Raw genomic sequence first — 19,745 nt, forward strand, 5'->3', positions numbered from 1 at the left:
CACAGCCCTACATGACAGATGAGACTCAGACTCAGAGTGGCTGACCACTTGCCCCAACTCATCCGGCTCCCCAGCACTCTCGCGTCTGATTCCCTCTCGAGGACCATGAGGGGCCTCCCTGGAGGCCTTTGCCCTTCCTTGAAACAGCCACGATGAGACCCCCAGAGGCAAGAGCAGAGGGCCTTTGGGTGGCACTCCCATGCCACCACTGGCACAGTGGACATCTCCTAATAAGTGGAGGGGCCTGGCCCCTGCTGTACCTGGGGATTTCTGGCCACGCCGAGGGTGCCGTGTCCACCATGGCCCTCTCCTGTCCCCACCTCAAATGCTCTGGACTGAAGTGGGGAGGGGCCCCAGCCCAGGCGGGGCAGGAAGACCATCCTGTTCTCTGACCTCGGGCCTGGCCCCCAGAGGTCCCAAGGCTCCCGAGACAGAGGTGTTCTGGGGAGACAGGGTGAGCGACCCCATGCCACGAGACCACTTAGAAGGTCACCTAGCATGAGGCGCTTCCTTTCATCTTCAGGAGGGCCCTGTGGGGGGTGGACCTGAGACCCCACGGAGCAGGCTGGGCCCGAGTCCTTGCCTGCTCTCTGCACCTCGGGTCTCCCCTGCAGCCGGGGCCCGGAGCCGCTGTCCCCCACTGCCCGGCTTGCCTGGTCAACCTGAAAGCACGCATGGGGTGGGGGACTTGGGGGTCTGTGGAGGGGCTTCGGGACCTACTGTGCCCACACCCACTGGCGAGCGGTGAGTGCCCTGGCTGCCCGTCGCCCTGGCGTCCTGCCGTCCTCGGGTGAGAGCAGGACTCAGCACAGAACAGCCGAGTAACCGCCGCTGCTTCCCTTCTTCTCCCTAAAGGGCTCGAGTACCAGCGGCCGAAGCATCAGCTCTCCAGTGACGACATCGAGGTGATCTCCACGGGGACGCCCCTGCAGCAGGAGAGCCCCGAGCTGTACCGCAAAGGCACTACCCCTTCAGACCTGACCCCCGACGACAGCCCCCTGCAGAGCTTCCCTGCCAGCCCCTCGGCCACCCCGCCCCCAGCCCCCGCCACAAGGAACAAGGTCGCCCACTTCTCCCGGCAGGTCTCGGTGGATGAAGAGCGAGGTGGGGACATCCAGATGCTCCTGGAGGGCCGGGGAGGGGACTACGCCCGCAACAGCTGGGGCGAGGAGAAGGCCGGGGGCTCCAGGGGCATCCGCAGTGGCGCCCTCCGCAGCAGCCAGCCCGCAGATGACTTCCGCGCCCGGGGCTCGGGCCACAAGCAGCCCAGTAACCCCAAGCCCCGGGAGCGGCGGACGGAGTCGCCCCCGACGTTCTCCTGGACTTCCCACCACCGAGCCGGCAACCCCAGCTCTGGGGGCGCCAAGCTGCTGGAGCTGGACGAGGAGAAGCTGAGCAACTACGAGATGGAGATGAAGCCGCTGCTGAGGATGGACGCGTACATGCAGGACGTGCACCCCCAGAAAAGACGCTACAGCAAGGGGGGGGCCTGCCGGGGCCTGGGGGAGGACCACCGCTCCGAGGACCGGGGCTTTGGGGCGCAGAGACTGAGGTCCAAGTCCCAGAACAAGGAGAACGTCAGGCCGGCCTCATGCGCAGAGCCGGCCGTGCAGAGACTGGAGAGCCTGCGGCTGGGGGACAGGGCTGAGCCCCGGCTGCTGCGCTGGGACTTGACCTTCTCCCCACCCCAGAAGTCCTCGCCTGTGGCACTGGAGTCAGACGAGGAGAACGGGGACGAGCTCAAGTCCAGCACGGTGAGTGGGCACTGGCTGGTCCTGGGGGCGGAGTTGGGGGTGGTGAGAGCCCAGGCCCGTCCACCGTTTGCTTCCGCGGAACTGGGACATGACCCCTCAACACATGAAACCAGTTGGGGGGGCGGAGGGTCTCCATCCCTATAGACAGGTCCCGATCCCTGAGAGGGTTACTCCCAGGCTGGACTCTTAGCGAAAGCACTTGGGCAGTTTTGGAAGCTCCCAGAAAGAAACCAGGCAGGATGAGACCCCTGTTCTCCCCCAGACCTCCCCCCAACCTGCTCAACCCTCCCCGCTGCCCAGAAGGGTCCTCTCTGCTCTGGGTGGTGTCTCCTGGTAAGTAGCCCTTGTCATCAGTGTCTTTGAGAACTGTCCTGTGTCCTGGATAGGAACACGGAGGGCCAGACACAGATGGGAGGTGGGACAGCCGGCTGGGTGGTAGGGTCCGCTTGTCTGGAACACGTGTGTCCTGCTCCCACAAAGCCCACTCCTATGGGGCCGACGACAGAGTTATATGTGGGGCCATCCACCCCACGGCCCCTTTTCTGCCCGGCCGTGGTCCCCCTGTGGGCGTGGTCCCAGGGCCCCATGCTGGCATTCTCTGGGAGGTCATTAGAATGCAGCTTCTCTGGCCCACCCCAAGCCTACAGGGTCAGACGCTCAGGGTGGGCCATGATCCAGGTCTGTCAGGCCCTGAGGGGGACACCTGCGCTTCATGTGTCCTGACTGGCCCCTCTGGGATGGAGCATTGCTGCTGGGCAGGCTCCGTGTCTGCCCCGCCCCTGGGAGAAGTCGCATCCGTCATCCGTCATCCAGGTGTCCTGCCCTTAGAAGAGACGCTTCCAGTTGGAAGGTGGCTGGTGGCCCTGGAGGCCATTTCTGCCTCCCCCTGAAACCAGTGTGAGCATCCATGTTGCTGGGCTGGGTCCTCAAGTGCTCCTGCCCTCCCTGTGCCCAAATCCTCATGGCGAGCAGCCCCCATGTCCTCTTGCTGGGCCTTAAACACCAGCTCGCACTTACAACTCCATTTTCTGCAAGCCAGCAGCCGGAAATGTGTGTGACATGTATGTATATCATGTGTGTGTGCGTGCTTGTGTGTAAGCAGCCATGTGCATGTGTGTGCGTGATTTCAGGAATAGCCGAATGATGGGCAGGGGTGGGAGATGCAGGAAGGGTTCTATATTTAGCCCTCTCAACCGTGCTGGCACTTTTGGGTGCTTAAAAACAAAGCTCCCTCGGGCAGAGGTTCAGAGCTTCCAGCTGGGTGCCCGCAGTCACTCTGCAGGAGCAGCGCTTGGTCCCTGGGCCTCGGCGCTGCCCCTCCCCCTCATCCAGCAGGGTAGCCTCTGCACCCAGCACTGCAGAGGCATCAAGGATGCAGGCCCAGGGAAGGAGTGGCCCTGCCCCTCGTGCCCAGTCAGCCGGGGCCTCTGCTCCAAGGGAGTCGAGCGCTCCATGCCCAGGAAAGGCCAGAAGGCGAGATGAAGGCCTCCCGCCTGCTGCCCCCGGTGGAGCCACGGCCACAGGCCGTCAGCAGGGAACACATGTAGCACCTGGGGGGAGCACTTCCTGAGGAAGACGTGCTCAGGGCTCACCCAGGGTGGGGCTTGGGGTTGCAGGCTGAATTTAGGGGCCTCTCTCGGTGGACCACCTCTGAAATTCAGTGACAATGTCCGAAGTCCCAGCTGAATGGAGCTCGAGGCAACAGTTATGCAGGCGTCAGGTGTTTACTTAGGGTCCTGGGGCCATGGGGGCGGGGCGGGTGCCCAGGTTTTCAGAGCCGCAGGGAATTCCAACACCAGGAGCTGCAGCCGCCGAAGCAGGTGGCAGCCTTCCCTGGATGCTGACGTGAGGGGCTTGATGCTCTGAGCAGGCGGACGTTCGGCCTGTGTCCTGAGCCGTGCACTGGCCTCGGGGGGCATGGCCGAGAGCAGGCACCTCTGGGCGCGGCTCACCTCGCCTTCCTCTTTCTGTTTCAGGGCTCGGCTCCCATCCTGGTGGCCATGGTGATCTTGCTCAACATCGGAGTCGCCATTTTGTTTATTAACTTTTTCATCTGATGAGATTGTCGCGTTAGCAACAACGGTTGGTGTACAAAAGGGGACGTTACAAGGGAAGGACTGGAACTCGGACGGCCCCACGACTGCTTCCGAGTCCACAGAACATGATTGGGTATTACTCACAGTTTGCCTTTTTTTCTGGGTAATGTTTTTTGGATTTTAGCCAAAATTCTTTGCTTGTCTAACACTATGCTGTGTGGCATGGCAGAAGGAGGCCAGCACGCCGCCCCTCCAGCTTGACATGGAAAGAAAAGGGATCCTGGCCAATCAATGGCCAAAAAATAAATTGTCGTCATCATCACACTCCCGTCTGGGATGCGGAAAAGGAGGCAGCTGAGGAAGACCCCCGGAGGGTCCCGCTGTGCCGGGCGGGTGGGGAGCAGCTGCTGGGAGGTGGAAGGGGAAGGTGGGTCAACCCTGCCCTTCCTCTGGGATATTCCAGAACTCTTGTCTGGAATGGCGGGTGACAAGTACGGTGCGAGGCACGGGGAGGAAGGCATCCCATTCCAGCTGGCAGCAGCCTGGGCCTTTTCTGTTTTAAATCTGTGCTGCACTCTGAAGGGAGCAGAGGTCTGCCTTCTCTTCTCCTCCCCGAGAAACAGACCCCGGCCCTGCCCTCTTCCCGGTACTGCCCCACGGCTTTCCTCGCGAGGCCGGCTCCCCACACTGAGTCTTAAAGCCAAGTCCTGATTTTTCCGCCGTCCCTGCCTCTCTCCCTCCCTCCTTCCCCATCCTGCCAACCTCCCACGAGAAGCAGGGGAAGCCGTGCTGCCGCCACTCAGGGGCCGGCAGAGCGCTGCGGCCGGGGGGCTGGTGCTGGAGGGCAGGGAGCGCTGTGGGGCCCCTTAGCCAGGGACTGTCTCCGACATCACACCTGGGCTCTGAGCATGTGGCATTTCTGCACTTAGGATGCAGGATGTGTATCCAGGCACCTGTGTCCCTGTCAGACGTCCACGATGGCCCTTACATGACCTTGTCTTTGTCACTGAGCCCATGAGTTCTCACATCTTTGTCCTGTGCCTGCCTCAACTCCCCCCCTAGATATGCATCTTCCCTCCAGATGCCTCATTCATACTCTGGAGCTGGTCTGGTCCCAGGACAGGAATGTGCTTGAAACCCAGGGGTTGAAAATTCCTGAGAAATCGTTGCATATCCATCTCCCCCAAAACATACAACGTAACTTGTTTCAGTCCAACAGAAACAGGCTCCTGGTGTTTCTTCCTTCTCTACCAGCGTTGCCCCACCATCCAAACAAAAGAACAAGGTTCCAGAATGTCCGAGTGCCCCGTGGTCCTAGCTATGGAGCCAGCCCTGCCGCGTGTAGGGACGTGTCTGGGGCATGGGCGCGTCCACACGCAGGTCCCCCTGCGCCCACGCCTGGGGAGGTCCTTCCAGGGAACTCACCCCACAGTCGTCCTGGGTCCAGCAGTCGACGGCTCCGCCTTGCTTTGCTGATGTTTAGCTGTTTCTCTGCTACCTTTTGAGCAGATTTCTTTACTACACTGCACTGGATTGCTATATTTTTAACCAGAAATAAACTAAAGATTAGAGCATGTTCCAGTTAAATTCAGTTTATTTTTTCCCATTATCCATTCACTCCCCGCTCCTTCTCACGGGTTGGCTTCACTGGGGGTCTTTTTTGGGGAGTAGGTACGTAGGAGAGGGAGGGAGGACCTGTAGGACGTAACTTCCCAGACGCTGCTTTCTCAAGGGATGGGACATCTTTTTGTACATCCTCCTTTCCGTTCCTCTTTTTTAATATCGAGTGGTTGCTGCAGACCTGACATGAACCAAATAAAGATTCCTGCTCTTTGCAGCTCAAAGAATCATCGTGCTGGGATGTGGGTTTTATAATTTTGTTTGCAACTCTTTCTAAAGATTCTAGACTTCTTTTGTACATTCCAGTAACTGCATGACACAAAATGGTACCTACAAATGCAGGTTACATATTTACATGCAAACACCACGAGGAATCCAGATACGTGTAAGGCAACAGCACAGAGATGCGCACCACTCAAGGACAGCAGTGGTTTCATGACTAGGTGGCTCACACGGGTGACTAGCTGGCGTCCCCTCACTTGTCCGCCTTTCCAAAAACACAACTGTGAAACCAGATCAACACCCCGCCCTTCAGTCATTTCCCTGTGCTCCTGGTGAATTCCACCACCACCACGACGCACTGGGTCTCAGAGACTCTAGAAGTCATTTTTTTAATTGGTTTCCAAACTGATTAAAGAGCAGGCTGCCTCGCGGGAGCCCTGCAGGCAGGCCTGTGCTTTCACTAGGGCTCGCTTGCTCTTCCTGCCCGCCCAGAGCCTCAGGTTTCCCGACGTGTGCGCCAGCCCTCTCACCCCAGGGCCACGCCGGCTGACCTGCTTCCCGTGTGCACGTTCCTGGTGGGTGTGCATGTGCTGAGCTAGATGAGGACACATGAGACTGTCAGGAAGAATGGATGAGCATGTCCCAGCTGGCCCCCAGTGGTGCAGAGCGTTGACAAGTTTTAATTAATCCCAGAGCAATCTCGTGAGTCATTTTCTCTCCTGACAGATTCTTCCATGCTTTAAATGTGAAAACCAGAGGCAGAGAAATTGAGTTACCTGAGATACCAAGCCAGGGCCCACAGGCACAGGTCACTACCCCATGCCCACCTCTCCCCTCCCCCAAGGCTGGGAAACCTGCACTTGCACCTCCCCCTGAAAGGACACTGCCCTCTGAGGCCCCCAGGTGAACCTGTCTGTGCCTGTGGTTTACATGTTCCATGTACCAGAAATGTGAGGAACCGTGTATGTGGATTTACTCGTGCTTTTTGAAGTCTGCTCAGTGCCTGTAGAGTGCTCGGATAAATTCGGGCACCTGGAAAATTCTCTTTATCTGTTCTTTTGAATTCTAAGTTTCATAATCATTAGCACATTCCCAAAGACACAGATCAGGTATGCAATACGTAAGCCAAGATAATTGACAAGGAGGATGATGTTGATAAAAATCCGGTGTAGTCACAAAAATGCAACCCCCATTGCTGAAATCCTTCAAGGGAGGGAGGAGAGTTAGCGAAACGCAAGAACTTGCTGGCGCACTCTCCTCGGAAGCCCACAGCTAACGACCAGTAACTCCTTTCTTCACGGAAACCCCATTGTATGGGCTGTGAGTAAACACCTATGTTTAGGATGATGGGCTCTTTCCTACGTGCACAAACCCGAGATTCCTCAGGAAGTGTGAAGAACACAGGTTGGGTCTCGCCAGCCCACAGCCCGGGTCTGGTGCCCAGGGCACACAATTAGGGCAGCTCCGCTCCTGGCTAACGCTTGATGTCCCAACCTCATCATAAAAGTACTCCTTTTCACTTTCAAAAGAGTCCTAGTTTAGAAAATAAATTATATGGCGACCCCACCTAACAAGCGGAGGCCGTTACGGAGAGCCCAGTGGCGCTGTTGCGACACCAAGCCCAGGACGTCATGCACTCGTTGAAGATGACAGACTAGGGGAGCGAGTGAAATTGTCTTTGGTTTCTGCAGTTTTCAGTTTGGGTTTTGATCGTCGAGACTCCCAGGCACCCTGAATCAGCACCTGTACTGCCCCTCTGGAGGCCCTTCTAGCTGGGATGCCCAGTGGGCGCCTCAGATGCCCCAGTGGCCCTCCTGCAGGGGGTCACTTCATTTCACACGGACAGTAAGATGTTTCTCAAGACTAAGGGTGGAAGGGGCAACCTCTTTTCTAGATGAAGCTCAGCTTCTTTAACTCTTACAGGTCTTGTCTTCCAATTTTTCTTGCCTTTGGTCTCAGAAACTTCACATAAAGGTGCCTACTAGATTCTAAGACATCTATTTCCATAACTGAATGTGCCGCCCGACCCTACAACCAACCGACAGTACTGAGTACAGCTGACAGACGCCTCAGATTTTCCTCATACTGAGTCAACTCCACGATGGAGTCGTTTTTATCTTGCCTAGGACAAAGATTTGCTCCTAGTCAGTTAAGCGTAACGTGAAGTCAGAGGATCAAGCTTGCAGAGGAGGAGGAACAAGTCGGTCAGCTCGGGGCGTCCGATTGGTCTGGTTCTTGCCCGGGCCTGGCCACGTGTCAGGTGATGCCGTCAGTGAGCGAAGACTGGGGAAGCCAGCGGCTCCAAGTGCTGAGGAGTGTCGGCAACTCAGCCTTAAAAGACACAAGAGGAAGGACGGTTGCCTTTGTTTAAAAAAGAAAAATGCAGCTGTTTTTACAGTGTCTGCGCGTGCCTGGACATGAACTATGGAGTATGCAGAATGTCTGCGAGCTGTGGAAACGCAGCGGCCAGTCACTCAAACACCTGGGGAGATGTTTCCTTTCTGAGGACGTGGGGGAGACGCTGGGCCCCTAGAGGAAGCGGCAGAGGGAGACACGGTGCGGTGTGGTGCCCGGCCAGTGGAACCCCTGGAGTGATGAGCTAATGCTTTGGAAGATGGCTAAATGTTCTCCAGAACCGTGGCCCACACGTTAGGAACAAAAGCTGTCTTCAGAGCTTCCTTCTGCGTGACATCCCAACGTGGAAGTGCCTGAGAGATGAGTGGGCAAACATGTTTGTTCTAGCTTGTTTCTATACCTCCGAGAAGCAGGCAGCCCCATCGGGGGCAGCTCAGAGTGTGGACGTGCTTGCCCCGGGGAGTCTGGGGTGCAGGGGACAGCAAGCAGGGCGGGCAAGAGCAGCCAAGTTCACACACCTACCTCACTTCTCTCCACCCCACCGCTCCCCTCACTGCGCGCCTGCGTCACGGGCCCGGGCCCCACACTGCGCACACCTGTTGTCATGCCTGTGCACACCCTTTCCCACTGCCCTTCCCGTCGTGTATGTGCCACATGGATGCAGGTCTCCAACTATGCCGTCACTGCTTGGTGATATGGTGACGGGGGCAGTCCAAACTCATGAAGGGCAGGAGGCCTCGAGGAATGGCCAAGATGGGTCTTGGCTGGACCGCTGCTCCCCCATGCTGGCAGCACCTCATTCAGAACGCTTGGTTCAGCTCGCTTTGGTAATTCATTCCCTGCCTGCTGTGAAGGTCAGACAGGCGCCCAGGCTGTCTCCTTAGAGGTCAGTGCACGTCTAGTCCTTGATACACACAAGCAGCTGTGAGAATTTCTAGTCCCTTAAGACAAGCACTTACAGTCGTGTTTCCTGTAGGATGACACGTGGAACAGACAAAGGGTTTTCCATCGGATCCTGTGCTCACCCGTGACTGCGGAGAGCACGTACACAGCCTGCGGGTCTTTCTCCCTTGCTCAACGTTATCAGTTCCAAATGGGGCAGATACATTATGCAGCCAGCTGACCTTCAGTGAATGATGCTTATCCCACTCTGGGTGGCGCCTGTAAAAGGCAGGACACAGTCAGGAGGAGGGCCCCTCTCCAGTTACCCCAAATGGGAAGGACACTGCGATCAGGTTCAGGGGGAAGAGGAGGCGCAGGAGGAGGGGAGTCGGCTCTGTGGGGCCGAGCACTGTGGCATGCCTCACTCTAGGCTGCTCCTGCATGACCAGCCCAGGACCCCCAGCTCCTCCCACTGGGGCTCTGAATGAGCCCTGCTCCACTGAGTGCTGTCACTGCCACCATCAAAGCAGCGTGGCCCCGTTGGGCCCCATGCTGCAGAACCTCCTGGCCCTTGCCCCCACGCACGCACAGTGGCTCCATGAGCAGACGCACCCCCTGACCGCTGACCTGCCAGTGCCCCCGTACGCTGAGCTACACCCGACAGTGCTCTCCGGCCGGGCTCTTATTTGCGCCATTCTCCATTTCCAAAGCCACGCCATCCCATGTAGCCAGAGTGAAATAACCCAACACGGCCCTCACCGCTCGGGTGGGCAGCTGTGGGACCCTGCCCGCACTCTAGACATGAAACCACTACCCCTGACGTGGATGCCTTTTTGTGAATTCTAACAGAAATCGGTCTCAATCTGCACTTTCTTTTTTCCGTTTTCCCCTGGTGCATGTAAACTGTTTGCTACCACAGTGCGATCATTCTGTGCATTGACAAAAAGGGAATGTTGACTATGTTCTGATTTTTCTTATTGATGAAGCGGCTAAAAACGTTACCTCGGCCTTTTTTCTTTTCTCTTAGCTGGAAAAATAGCTTGGTTACTTACAAAATGAAAATAAAATAATTTTCTTTAATGAATGTAACTGTTTAAATCATACCATTACTATATATTTCATTATCTGAAAGCAAAGGACACTGTCGAGATTCAAGAAAAATTTTGCTCCTTTTAGTAATAAACGTCGTCATTTGAAACTTTGGCTAAGTCGCATCATCTCATTCTAAGTCAGTGTCTCTCCTCTAAGTTCCCTCTATTCCCAAAATTTCGAGATGGATAAATGCAAATTCCATGGAACCAAGCTCGCAGTTACCTGACAGCGTCCCTCTGTCACATTTGGAGGATCTTATTACTCTTTGAGGAGAGCTCTGTGAACACGAATGTGGAACGTGTCCCCACCCCCATCTTCCCACGTAGCAGTCCCCACATCCACTGTCCCAGGGCCCAGGTTCCCCACTGCAAGCCGGGTGCCCGAGGCCTCTGCGTCCCGCCTCCACTCACTCCCCTCTACTAGCTGACGGAGGACACAGAGGTGACCACCGAGACAGGCTCTGCCCCAAGGACCTCACAGTATTGCTTCCTCGAGCCTATTTTTAATTTTCTTAAACTGCAACATCTGTGTTTCTCACGGGGCAGTTACTCAGTATCTTTTTTTCCCATTAGAGTTTCTCCTGCCTGAAAAGCCTCCCCTGGCACACCCTGGTCTTTCCAGGCCCAGCTCCCTGGATGAGAAGCACCCCTACCCCTGCCCTCACGGCGGGGAGGACCCTGCCTCTGGAGTCCCATGGTTCTGTGCTCCACGAGCCCATCTCGGTCGTACGGTGACAGCCCCAGCTCTGCTCCTGCTCCCGCACGGCACCAGCCAACCAGGCTGGGTGCTGGCTGTGCCCGCGGTGGCACCTCAAGTCCCCAAAGGCTTAGATCCAGTGGGGAGCTTGGAGGGGCTACTCAGGCTGAGACAAGGACAAGGATGGGCTTGCGCTGGGGAGCCGGAGGCGCCTTGGTCCCAGCACCTGTGGCCACCGGCCGTGCTGCCCGGTGCCTTAGCTTCCTCTGCTGGACCCTCATGGTCAGACCCCTGGTGACCAGGCCTGGTCTGGACTTGGACAGCAATGAAGATGACTGTGTTCCACGCTCGGGAGCTCCCGGGCCGACGAGACGAGGCCGGTCTCTCCTGACTGACGGCCCACACAGCTTTGCTTCTCGACTTAAAACACGGGGAAAAGAGCAGTTATCAGGAAGTTCCTTCAGTGCTCACGGAGGAAGCAGCAGATGCAGACGGGTATCATGTGATCACTCGTCCTTCATGCTAGGTGACAGCCATCCACTTGTGTCACCACTTCCTCACTGACACATTTGGGGGTTTCTATGGGTGACTCTCAGTGATGTTTCCTCACCTGTCCCTGAGCTAGCCCCGGATCCCACATGGGGCGGCTCTTGAGGGGTCCCTCCCTCTCCAAGTGGGACGGCCCTGGAGAGGCTGTCTCCTGGGCAGGCTCGTCCAGTCTCTGGTCCCTTCATGTATTTCTACTGTCCCCTAGCCACTGACTTCCTGCTTGGACAGGTGTTCACAGGGGAGGTGTGGCCAAGTGACAAGGACCTGTAGTAGAGGGGCAGAACACATCAATGGGGAGCAGGAAAGGGGTACCCTAACAACTCGGCAAACCAGGGAGCAGGCAAACGGGATGGGTGACCGCAGGGCCCTCGCTGACCCTAAACACAGCCGTCTCCTCCAGCAACCCAGGGATGGACGCCTCGGGGTTTCATGCTGGCCACTCATGGCTGTTGGGGTGTCAAGAGCATTCAGCTCAGCAAAACAGTCACTAGCAGACAGAGGGGAGCGGGATGGCATGCTGCCTGCTGCTCCCATGGTGGCGCAGGGCTGGGCCCCGTCCTCCCCTCTCCCTGCTGCTCCCGGGGGGCCCTGGGCCCCGTCCTCCCCCCGCCCTGCTGCTCCCGGGGGGCCCTGGGCCCCGTCCTCCCCCCGCCCTGCTGCTCCCGGGGGGCCCTGGGCCCCGTCCTCCCCTCGCCCTGCTGCTCCCGGGCGGCACTGGGCCCCGTCCTCCCCTCTCCCTGCTGCTCCCAGTGTGGTGCTGGGCCCCGTCCTCCCCTCTCCCTGCTGCTCCCGGGCGGCACTGGGCCCCGTCCTCCCCTCGCCCTGCTGCTCCCAGTACGGTGCTGAGCCCCGTCCTCCCCTCACCCTGCTGCTCCCGGGGTGGCGCTAGGTCCTGTCCCCCCCTTGCCCTGCTGCTGCACATTTAAGGCTGGGCTTTACTGGTGTTTTAATCACAGCAGTCAAACAGAGAGGCAGCTCCTTTTCTGGAACCTTGTTTATTTAATCCTTGTGGGTTCAGACCAGCCTCTTTCACTCAAACTGCACTTTTGGCAATAACCCTGTGGACATGACAGCAACACAGACTTGTTTGTATGAGAAGTTTCCTCTTCAGGGGGTTTGTTATTTCTTTCAACATCGCTGATTCAAAAATATCTTCCTTCAAATCTCATCTAGTACAGGCCCCCTGGTAAGAAAATGGCCTCTGATAACACACAAGTGCATTGGAGCCGACAAGATCTTCCAATTAATTACCTCTTCCCACAGCAGCAGCAAAGAGGTGGCCACAGGGTCAGACCTGGAGCGCCTGCATCCCGGGGCCAGTGGGGTGGGCACCGGGAGGGCTTCTGTGGCGTTCCTAGCATCTTCCAGCTGGACTCTGCCCAGAATGTCAGGAAAAAACCCAGATTGCCCCAGCACCCAAGAGAAGTGCACAGAGACACCGCTGAAGCCAGGCCTTCCAGCAACACAACCCATGTCAACCAGGCAGGTGCTGGCTGCTGCCACCGGCCTGTCCTCTCCGATGACCACGGCTGCCATGGGCACTGCCCCCAGAGCAAGGCTCCGGCACGCAGATGCAGCACGCAGGCTCCCGCAGGGGGAGAGCTTCCTAATTCTGCTCAGCTTGCAGGAGCCCACGCCCCTCGTCCCGATACACAGCAGCTCGTAAGGGAGAGAAGTCTGACAAGTGAGGTCACACCCACTGGAGCTGGGGGCCGAGCACCCAGGGAAGATAAAGGCTGGGTGGGGTGAGGGGCTGCTTCTGGGCACATCGGCCCACGTCCCTGCACTAAAGCCCTCCCGGGCCCACGCCCTGCTCTGCCGGAGGTGGGCGCTGCCACTTTTTTTCCCCTAAACTTCCAGGTAATGTAGAGGATGACCTGTTCCAGGTGATGAATGGGATGTTGCCCTATCACTGAAAACTAAGAATCCTACATTCTCGTTGTATTTAAGATGAGAAAATGCACCAGGTGTGAATTCAAAGCCCAACTTTTGACCCCAATTATACAAATGAAAACTGGTCTCCTGCCATTAACTTTGGAGCGGGCACCAGTCGGCATGTGAATGCACCAGACTTCCACTGCAATGAACACTGCTCCTGAGCCAGGCGCTGGACAGCGACGCCACATGGGGACCGTGGGGTCCCTGCCCTCCAACCTCCTTTCCTGTCACTTTGCAGATGACAACCTTGGGCCCGAAGAGAAAAGAGTAGAGAAAGGCTCCACCACCTCCTCCCGCAAGGGCTATGGGAGCAGTTCTGAGAAGTAAGGAGCCCTCAGGCACCCAGAGACCCCCAGCAAGGTGAGTGGCAGAGAAAGAGCAGAGCCGCCCAGCGGACAGGGGCTTTATTCACAGACAACTCGGAAAGCGTGTACAGGCAGTAGGTGGACCACCACCAACCATTTTTAGGAATCAGAGACCATCTCCAGGTTGACAACGTGCAGTCAATCAGAACATCTGTCTCTGAGTTTTGCAGAAGGGAAACCCCCCACAAAGTACCAATGTTGCAGCTCAAATTCCAGGTACCACCTGTTGTGTGGGGTGGCCTCGGCTCGGCTCAGCACTGCCCTGCACGGAGGCCCCACCAGAACCACGGTGCACACAGGGCTGCACGGAAGCCCACCTCTGCAGCAGCCTCGCTCCAGATCCAGTTCGCTTTAGATTGCGCCAGCGAGGCTGAGGGAAGGCCACTACACCTCACTCCGGGTCGCTTGGGCCCCGTGTGGCGGCCTACGCCGAGTCATCAAAGAAAGCTCTCGCTGTGGCGTGGGCTGCTCTCAGCACGCTCTTCTCCTGTGCGCCAGGCCTGGTGGCATCCCGGGCGAGCTGCACCCAGTACTGCTCGGTCCGGGGCAGGTAGTCTGCAAACTGCTCGCCAGGCCTCACCAAGGGGTGATGTTGCTCTTTCACGGGAAGGAGGGAAAGAAGAAAGAGACACGTTCAGCCGAGGAAGGAGGCTGCCCGCTTGCTGCCTAATGAAGCGAACACGTGAGAGCCTGGGTTTGCAGAAACGACTCGCAGGGCATTCCACGCTTTATCAAAGGAGCCACAACGACATTGCTTAAACAGCAAGCTGCTCACAAGCCCTCCAGATACGAGTAGTTTTTAAACACTTAAGCTTGTCTGAGGAGCCCACCTACAAAGCCAAGTCAGATGTTAATAAACATTTAGTAAAACTTGAAAGCCTGTCATTACCAGTAAGAATCAGGACTTTGGGTGAGAAGGGACCCCCGAGCTCTCAGCTTGGCATGGAGTGCTCTGGCTCTGCAGGGGCTCAGCCCCCTGCGTTCCCAGCACTCCTCCCGTCGGCACTGACGACAGGCAAGCAAGGCCCACCCGCCCACTTACCCCCACCCTCCTCGCCGCTGTCCTCGCCGCTGTCCTCGTCCTCCTCATCTTCGCCTCTGCCCTCAGCACCCTCGACCGCATCACTGTCCTCTTCAGAATCGGTCTCCTCCAGCCACTCTTGAGTTTCTTTAAAGCAAAAATGAGCACCCACAGAATGTCAGTGTAGCTGGGGGGCAGCGGGGAGCCCTCTGAGGAGTCCACCTTCGTACTAAAGAAATGCAATGTGAAAGTGAGTCCCCTGCCCCCAATGCAGCTGGATGCTCCGCAAAAACGTTTCCCCTGGATCTTAAAACAGTGATGGAGTGAGAGAGAGAAAGGCTGGCAAACACACAGCCCATCTCCAGGACTCTCTCCGCGTGCCCCAGCTCTAACCTCGTTTTGCTAAAAGACAGTAATGAATCTCGCACCAGCTGTTTGGTACCGTTCCCTAAAAATGTGGATTTTAACTTTACTTTTAGTCTTGGATCTTAAAGAAACGAGTGGTGATTCGAGTCCGGCAGCGGCCGTGGTGCAATGTGGAAGTGAGAACCAAAGGGACAGCAGTTTGGAGCAAAGAGAATGAGGCCCAGAGGGTCAAGGGGAAGGTGACAGACCAGAGAGGTGCACCCGCCTGGTCTGCTCTCACGTGCAGACGGCAGGCTGCTGACAGTCAGCAGACGAAGGCTCGGGTAAACCTGTTCTAGAACAATGCACCCACGAGCAGCGCTCGACAGTCTGAGACCCAGACGGCGGTGTCAAGGGGGAGCCCGTGTCCTGTGAGGCACTCAGTCTCACTCCCCCTCAGCTCCTGGAGCAGGGACGGACGCGCACAGGATGCGCCCCTCACCAGGACCAGGACCTGCCCTATGTGAACGGCCACAAGGCGAGAGCACACGGCCCAGGTCACTGCCGGTTCACTGGCACGGGGTGGACCTGGGCAGGCACCATGGGCAGCGGCGATGAACATGCTTTTATGGGGTTTCCCCCTGACCTGAGGAGCTGCTCACCCCCATCGCAGCTCACCTGGATCCATCTCCACCAAGGCCGTCCACTCCTCCATCTTGTGGAGGTCGAGGCAGTATAGGTCGCTGAGGGTGACCTGGCGGTTACCTGCCTCAAACATGCCCCCGTAGAGGTAGAGCCGTCCGTGCTTCACCGCTAGCATGGCGTTGGAGCGGGGGCTCGGCTCGATCGTGGGGCTTTCTGCTTCATCAGGGCCGTCCTCCTCGTCGGACTGTGGTCGTCCTGCCGGGCTCGGGGCAGAGAGCACCTGTTTAATGGTGACCACGGTCCCATCCTCTGCAACCACTTCTCTGACCACTTCCAGGGGTGCTTGGGTGCTGGCCCCCCCAGATTCCTGCTTGTCAGCACCTTCGGGCTCCACTTTTTTGCCCCGCCTGCGCTTCCTCTTCTCCAACTTAGGTCCCTGTGGATACAAAGCAAGGCAGTGCCCTTCAGCAGCAGACAGACAGTGGCGAGCCGGCGGCCTCCACGGGTACTCCGGAGGGCAGGCAAGTGAAGGAGCAGCACGGTGAGCACAGCCACCAAGGGGAGCTGGGCCAACAGCTGGAGACCCGCGGCCCAATCCTCTGCTGGGGTTCACCCTCTCTTGGTATAACCCCTTCAGGAAAAGGTGAAGAGGGCAGAGAGTCCAGATGTGTGCCCTCACACATACGTGATGCCCACCACAGGGGCCAAAGCACTTCAGGGCGAGCTCGGAGTCCCTGCCCCAGCGGACGGCCCTCCCCCAGCCTCGGGGCCCTGCCTCTAGGCTGCTGACCCGGGGAGCTCATCTGTGCTCAGAGCCCCAGGGCGTCCCATGCTGGGCCCAAGGCCCTGTGCTGCCTCCCTTGGCTGTTGCCGGCAGCAGAGGCGGAGGTGACCAGTTCCCTCCTTACAATGACAGCAAAGGCGTGACGGCTCACATAGAGCCTCACAGAGGGACCGCACAGGGCCCCGGCACCCCAACACCTCGCCTGGAAGGAAGAATGGCCGACGCTGATGGAGTGGAGCCAGGCGCGGCCCAACCGTGTTAGGTGCGCTTCTGACACATGTGGCACACGCTCCAGAGCCCAAGTCTACCTTCAGCTGCCCCGCAAACCAGCGGTTCTTGGCGGCGTCATAGAAGTACAGGTCATTGAGGAAGTCACCCTGCAGGCTTTCCTCCTCCTCCTCATCACAGACACCCCCGAACAGCAGCGTCTGGTGGTTTGGGGCCACAGCCACTGAAAAGCCAGACCTCGGGCTTGGCTTGGCGCCTGAAGGGTTAATGCGAGTCCATGTCCATCTGCCTGTCAAAGGGGAGAAGGGAAGTGGGGTAAGAGGGAGGGAGGGGCCACCAGTGACTAGGAGAAATGAGAAAACACGACTGCAGGTAAAACACCAAGCTCGCTCATTCTGCTCCCTCTGCAGCAAAACGGAACACTTCAACCCGCCCCCCACTAAAGTTTAACCCTTCTATGATGGTTCAGTTGCACTGAAGTAGCTTTCTCACACACCCTGCGAACACCTCCCCACAAGGGGCACTTTCGAGCTGGTTCAAGAGCCGGAATGAGCCAGAAGAGGCATGTGGGGAGCGGGCACGCCTATTTCTGGCAGCATCTCAGCCCGCCCGCTGTGAGGCCGTGCTCTGGTGGCCCCTGCGTGGGCTGCTCCGTCTCATCAGAGCCGCAGAGGCGGTGCCAGCTCTCCCGCAGGCCGTGGCCCTGTGTGCTCTTGGCTCCGGGCATGTCCTAAGCTCTGTGCTGACCCTCCAAATGAAACCTAGCGGGAGATGCAGGGAAGTCTTTCCACCACATCTAGAAAAAGGAACTGACATTTTTCCTTTAGTGGACATCAAAAAAAACTTAGCAGAAACATCAAACGGCACACATTCTAGTGTTGTGCCCAACTGTCGTGCATCAACCCACAGCGCAGGCGTGACTCCTGGGGGCATCCATTAGTGGGCCATGAGATGGATTCATTACGACCAGCCTTTTAACGTTGTGAGGAACAGAAAAGAATAAACATCATAGTGCCCTGCACGAACGCAGCTAAGACATGCTTGCTTCAGTCACACGACACATGTACACAAGTGTGTGCCAGCTCACGAGGCACTATGTACTTCTCACTGGGGGTCGAGGGCCTGAGGGTCAGGACGCAGAGGTTGAGCACACAGGCTCAGGGTCCCACTGCCTGGAACACAGTCCAGCTTTTGAGTTCAGACTGTGCGGCTCTAAACCTCGGTTCCCACTTGGTAAACACAGGTGTCCCCGTCAGTCACTGCTGGTGGCTGGCTACCTGAGAAGCGCCTGGGTACACAACATTTTTGAAGACTCAGCTTGAAGAATTTTCAAGTGGGAAAGAGGTAAGGTGTTTTGCACAACAATCTTTTTATTTTATAAAAGAGACCTCATGGGGAGGTTAAAGAACATGCTGGAGATCACAATGAGACCAGGATCAGACCAGATCCCCTGGCCTCAGTCCAGTCCTCTCATCCCAAGACTTGCTCCATACAAACTGCAATCTTACTCTTTGAAAAGGAGCTTTAAAAAATGAACACTGGGGTCATCAACCCAATGTGTACTGCAGAAGTCTACATCCTAACTTTAGTCATTGCTCTTGAGCAAGAACAAGAGAAATGACTGCAAAGCAGTGGCTCCCACTCTCTACACAGGGAGTGTCGATAGTGAACACACCCAGGGGTGAGGACCACAGCCGTTTCTGCTGCGCACACAGGCGGACACTTAGGGTTACGCGGAGTGTCTGGCCGGGCCAGCTTGGGGGCGAGGGGGGCTTGTCCACAGCTCCAGCATAGTGCGCAGGGGGCTCACCGCCACCCCACGGCCCCAAGGGCAGGTGGGCTTGTGTTTGTCTGCCCCACCTTTTGCAGCAGCACACAGACCATCCGCATGGCCATCCTCCCTGCACAATGCAAGTACCTTCTCCTCCTTCCTCAGACTTGAGCAGGAACATATCTGCATGCTGGGTGCCTCTGTCCACATCTTTCTTGACTCTCTGCAAGAGGAAAGGGAGTCATGTGAGAACAGCCGGGGGCCATCTACCACCCCGGCACAGCCCCTCAGGCTATTGATCTCAGTCTTCATGGAAGTGACAAGGAGCCCGCCTTCTAGACCAGCCTCCAAGAGAATCTGAAACACAGCGGGTTCAATTCTGACCTCATCTGAACAGACTAACAAAAAGTGTGGGTATAATTTATTAACTAAGAACAGATTTTAAATTTAAAAACCCACCATTCCAATGACCACAATCATGCTGGAATATGCCGGCGCTCTCTCTCCTTAGAGCTTCTGCAGCGGTCCCTGTTCTAGGAGGACGGGGACCCTGCTGGAGACCCCACAGGGGCCTCTAATATCGGTCTCCAGCCATCCTTCACCTTCGACTCCTGTGTATCCTCAACGCCCATCATCTTTCAAATAATGCAGTTCAGGCTTTGGTGCAAGGATCAAATTAACGCTCCGTGGAGGAGCCAGCACTGCGCCATTTAAAAACTTTTGAGCTTCTCAAACAACAAAGCCCAGGTTTCTTAACCTTGATTCCTCAGCTTTGAACTAGGTTTCGCAGCACAGCCAGACCAGCTCCTTCACTCTCGGAACAACACCCTGCAGTCCTCACGCCACGCCTCGTACCTGAGCACTGGCTGTCCAGAGAGCTACTGGGCAAAACGTTACTCTGGGTGAAGGGATTTCAGGAAATCTTAATTTCTGCTTTGTATTTGTCCTTTAAATTCCCTACTTTTAATAAACTTTTAATTTCACAGTAGTTGTACGTTTACAGAAAAATTGAGAAGATAGTACCGGGGGTTCCCCCGTACCCTGCACCCAGTTTCCCTACTGTTAACATCTTACATTAGTGTGGTACGTTTGTCGCAATTAATGAGCCAAAACTGACAAACTACTATTAAATGAAGGCCCCAGTTTACCCAGAGTTCCTCAGTTTCTCCTGCTGACCTCTTCTGTTCCAGGACACCACGTCAGGTGTAGTGGTCACGAGTCCGCAGGCTCCTCCAGGCCAGGATGGTTTGTCCGTGCCATTTTTTGGGGCCCTGGGCAGTTTTAAGGAGGACTGCACAGACGCTATGTAGAATGCCCACGGTTGGGATTTGTCTGGTGTTTCTCTCATGGTTAGAATGGGGCTGTGCGTTTTTGGATTCTGGATCCCAGAGGTAAAGTGCTCTTTTCATTCATCATGTTAAGTGTGCATGCTGTCACCGTGA

General features: G+C 56.8%; 2 protein-coding genes across 4 annotated transcripts in view; one reads left to right on the top strand and one right to left on the bottom strand.

Moving 5' to 3' along the window:
- Nucleotides 1-10,067, top strand: part of JPH3 (junctophilin 3) — a 99,863-nt gene extending 89,796 nt beyond the window's left edge. Inside the window, exons 4-5 of the mRNA XM_001502718.7 lie at nt 856-1,754; nt 3,731-10,067. Of these exons, the coding sequence (XP_001502768.4) occupies nt 856-1,754; nt 3,731-3,811 (980 nt within the window). The 3' untranslated portion in view covers nt 3,812-10,067. The remainder of the gene's footprint in view (nt 1-855; nt 1,755-3,730) is intronic.
- A 3,464-nt stretch (nt 10,068-13,531) lies between these two features.
- KLHDC4 (kelch domain containing 4) overlaps nt 13,532-19,745 on the bottom strand; it is a 53,620-nt gene continuing 47,406 nt past the window's right edge. For all 3 annotated transcript variants that reach the window (XM_001500287.7, XM_070262148.1, XM_023637469.2), the window contains 5 exons: nt 18,451-18,526; nt 16,613-16,821; nt 15,554-15,956; nt 14,552-14,677; nt 13,532-14,106 (listed from right to left, as the gene is read on the bottom strand). In XM_001500287.7, the coding sequence (XP_001500337.4) occupies nt 13,934-14,106; nt 14,552-14,677; nt 15,554-15,956; nt 16,613-16,821; nt 18,451-18,526 (987 nt within the window). In that variant the 3' untranslated portion in view covers nt 13,532-13,933. The remainder of the gene's footprint in view (nt 14,107-14,551; nt 14,678-15,553; nt 15,957-16,612; nt 16,822-18,450; nt 18,527-19,745) is intronic.

Source organism: Equus caballus, chromosome 3, assembly GCF_041296265.1.
Source record: "Equus caballus isolate H_3958 breed thoroughbred chromosome 3, TB-T2T, whole genome shotgun sequence".
Lineage (NCBI taxonomy): Eukaryota > Metazoa > Chordata > Mammalia > Perissodactyla > Equidae > Equus > Equus caballus.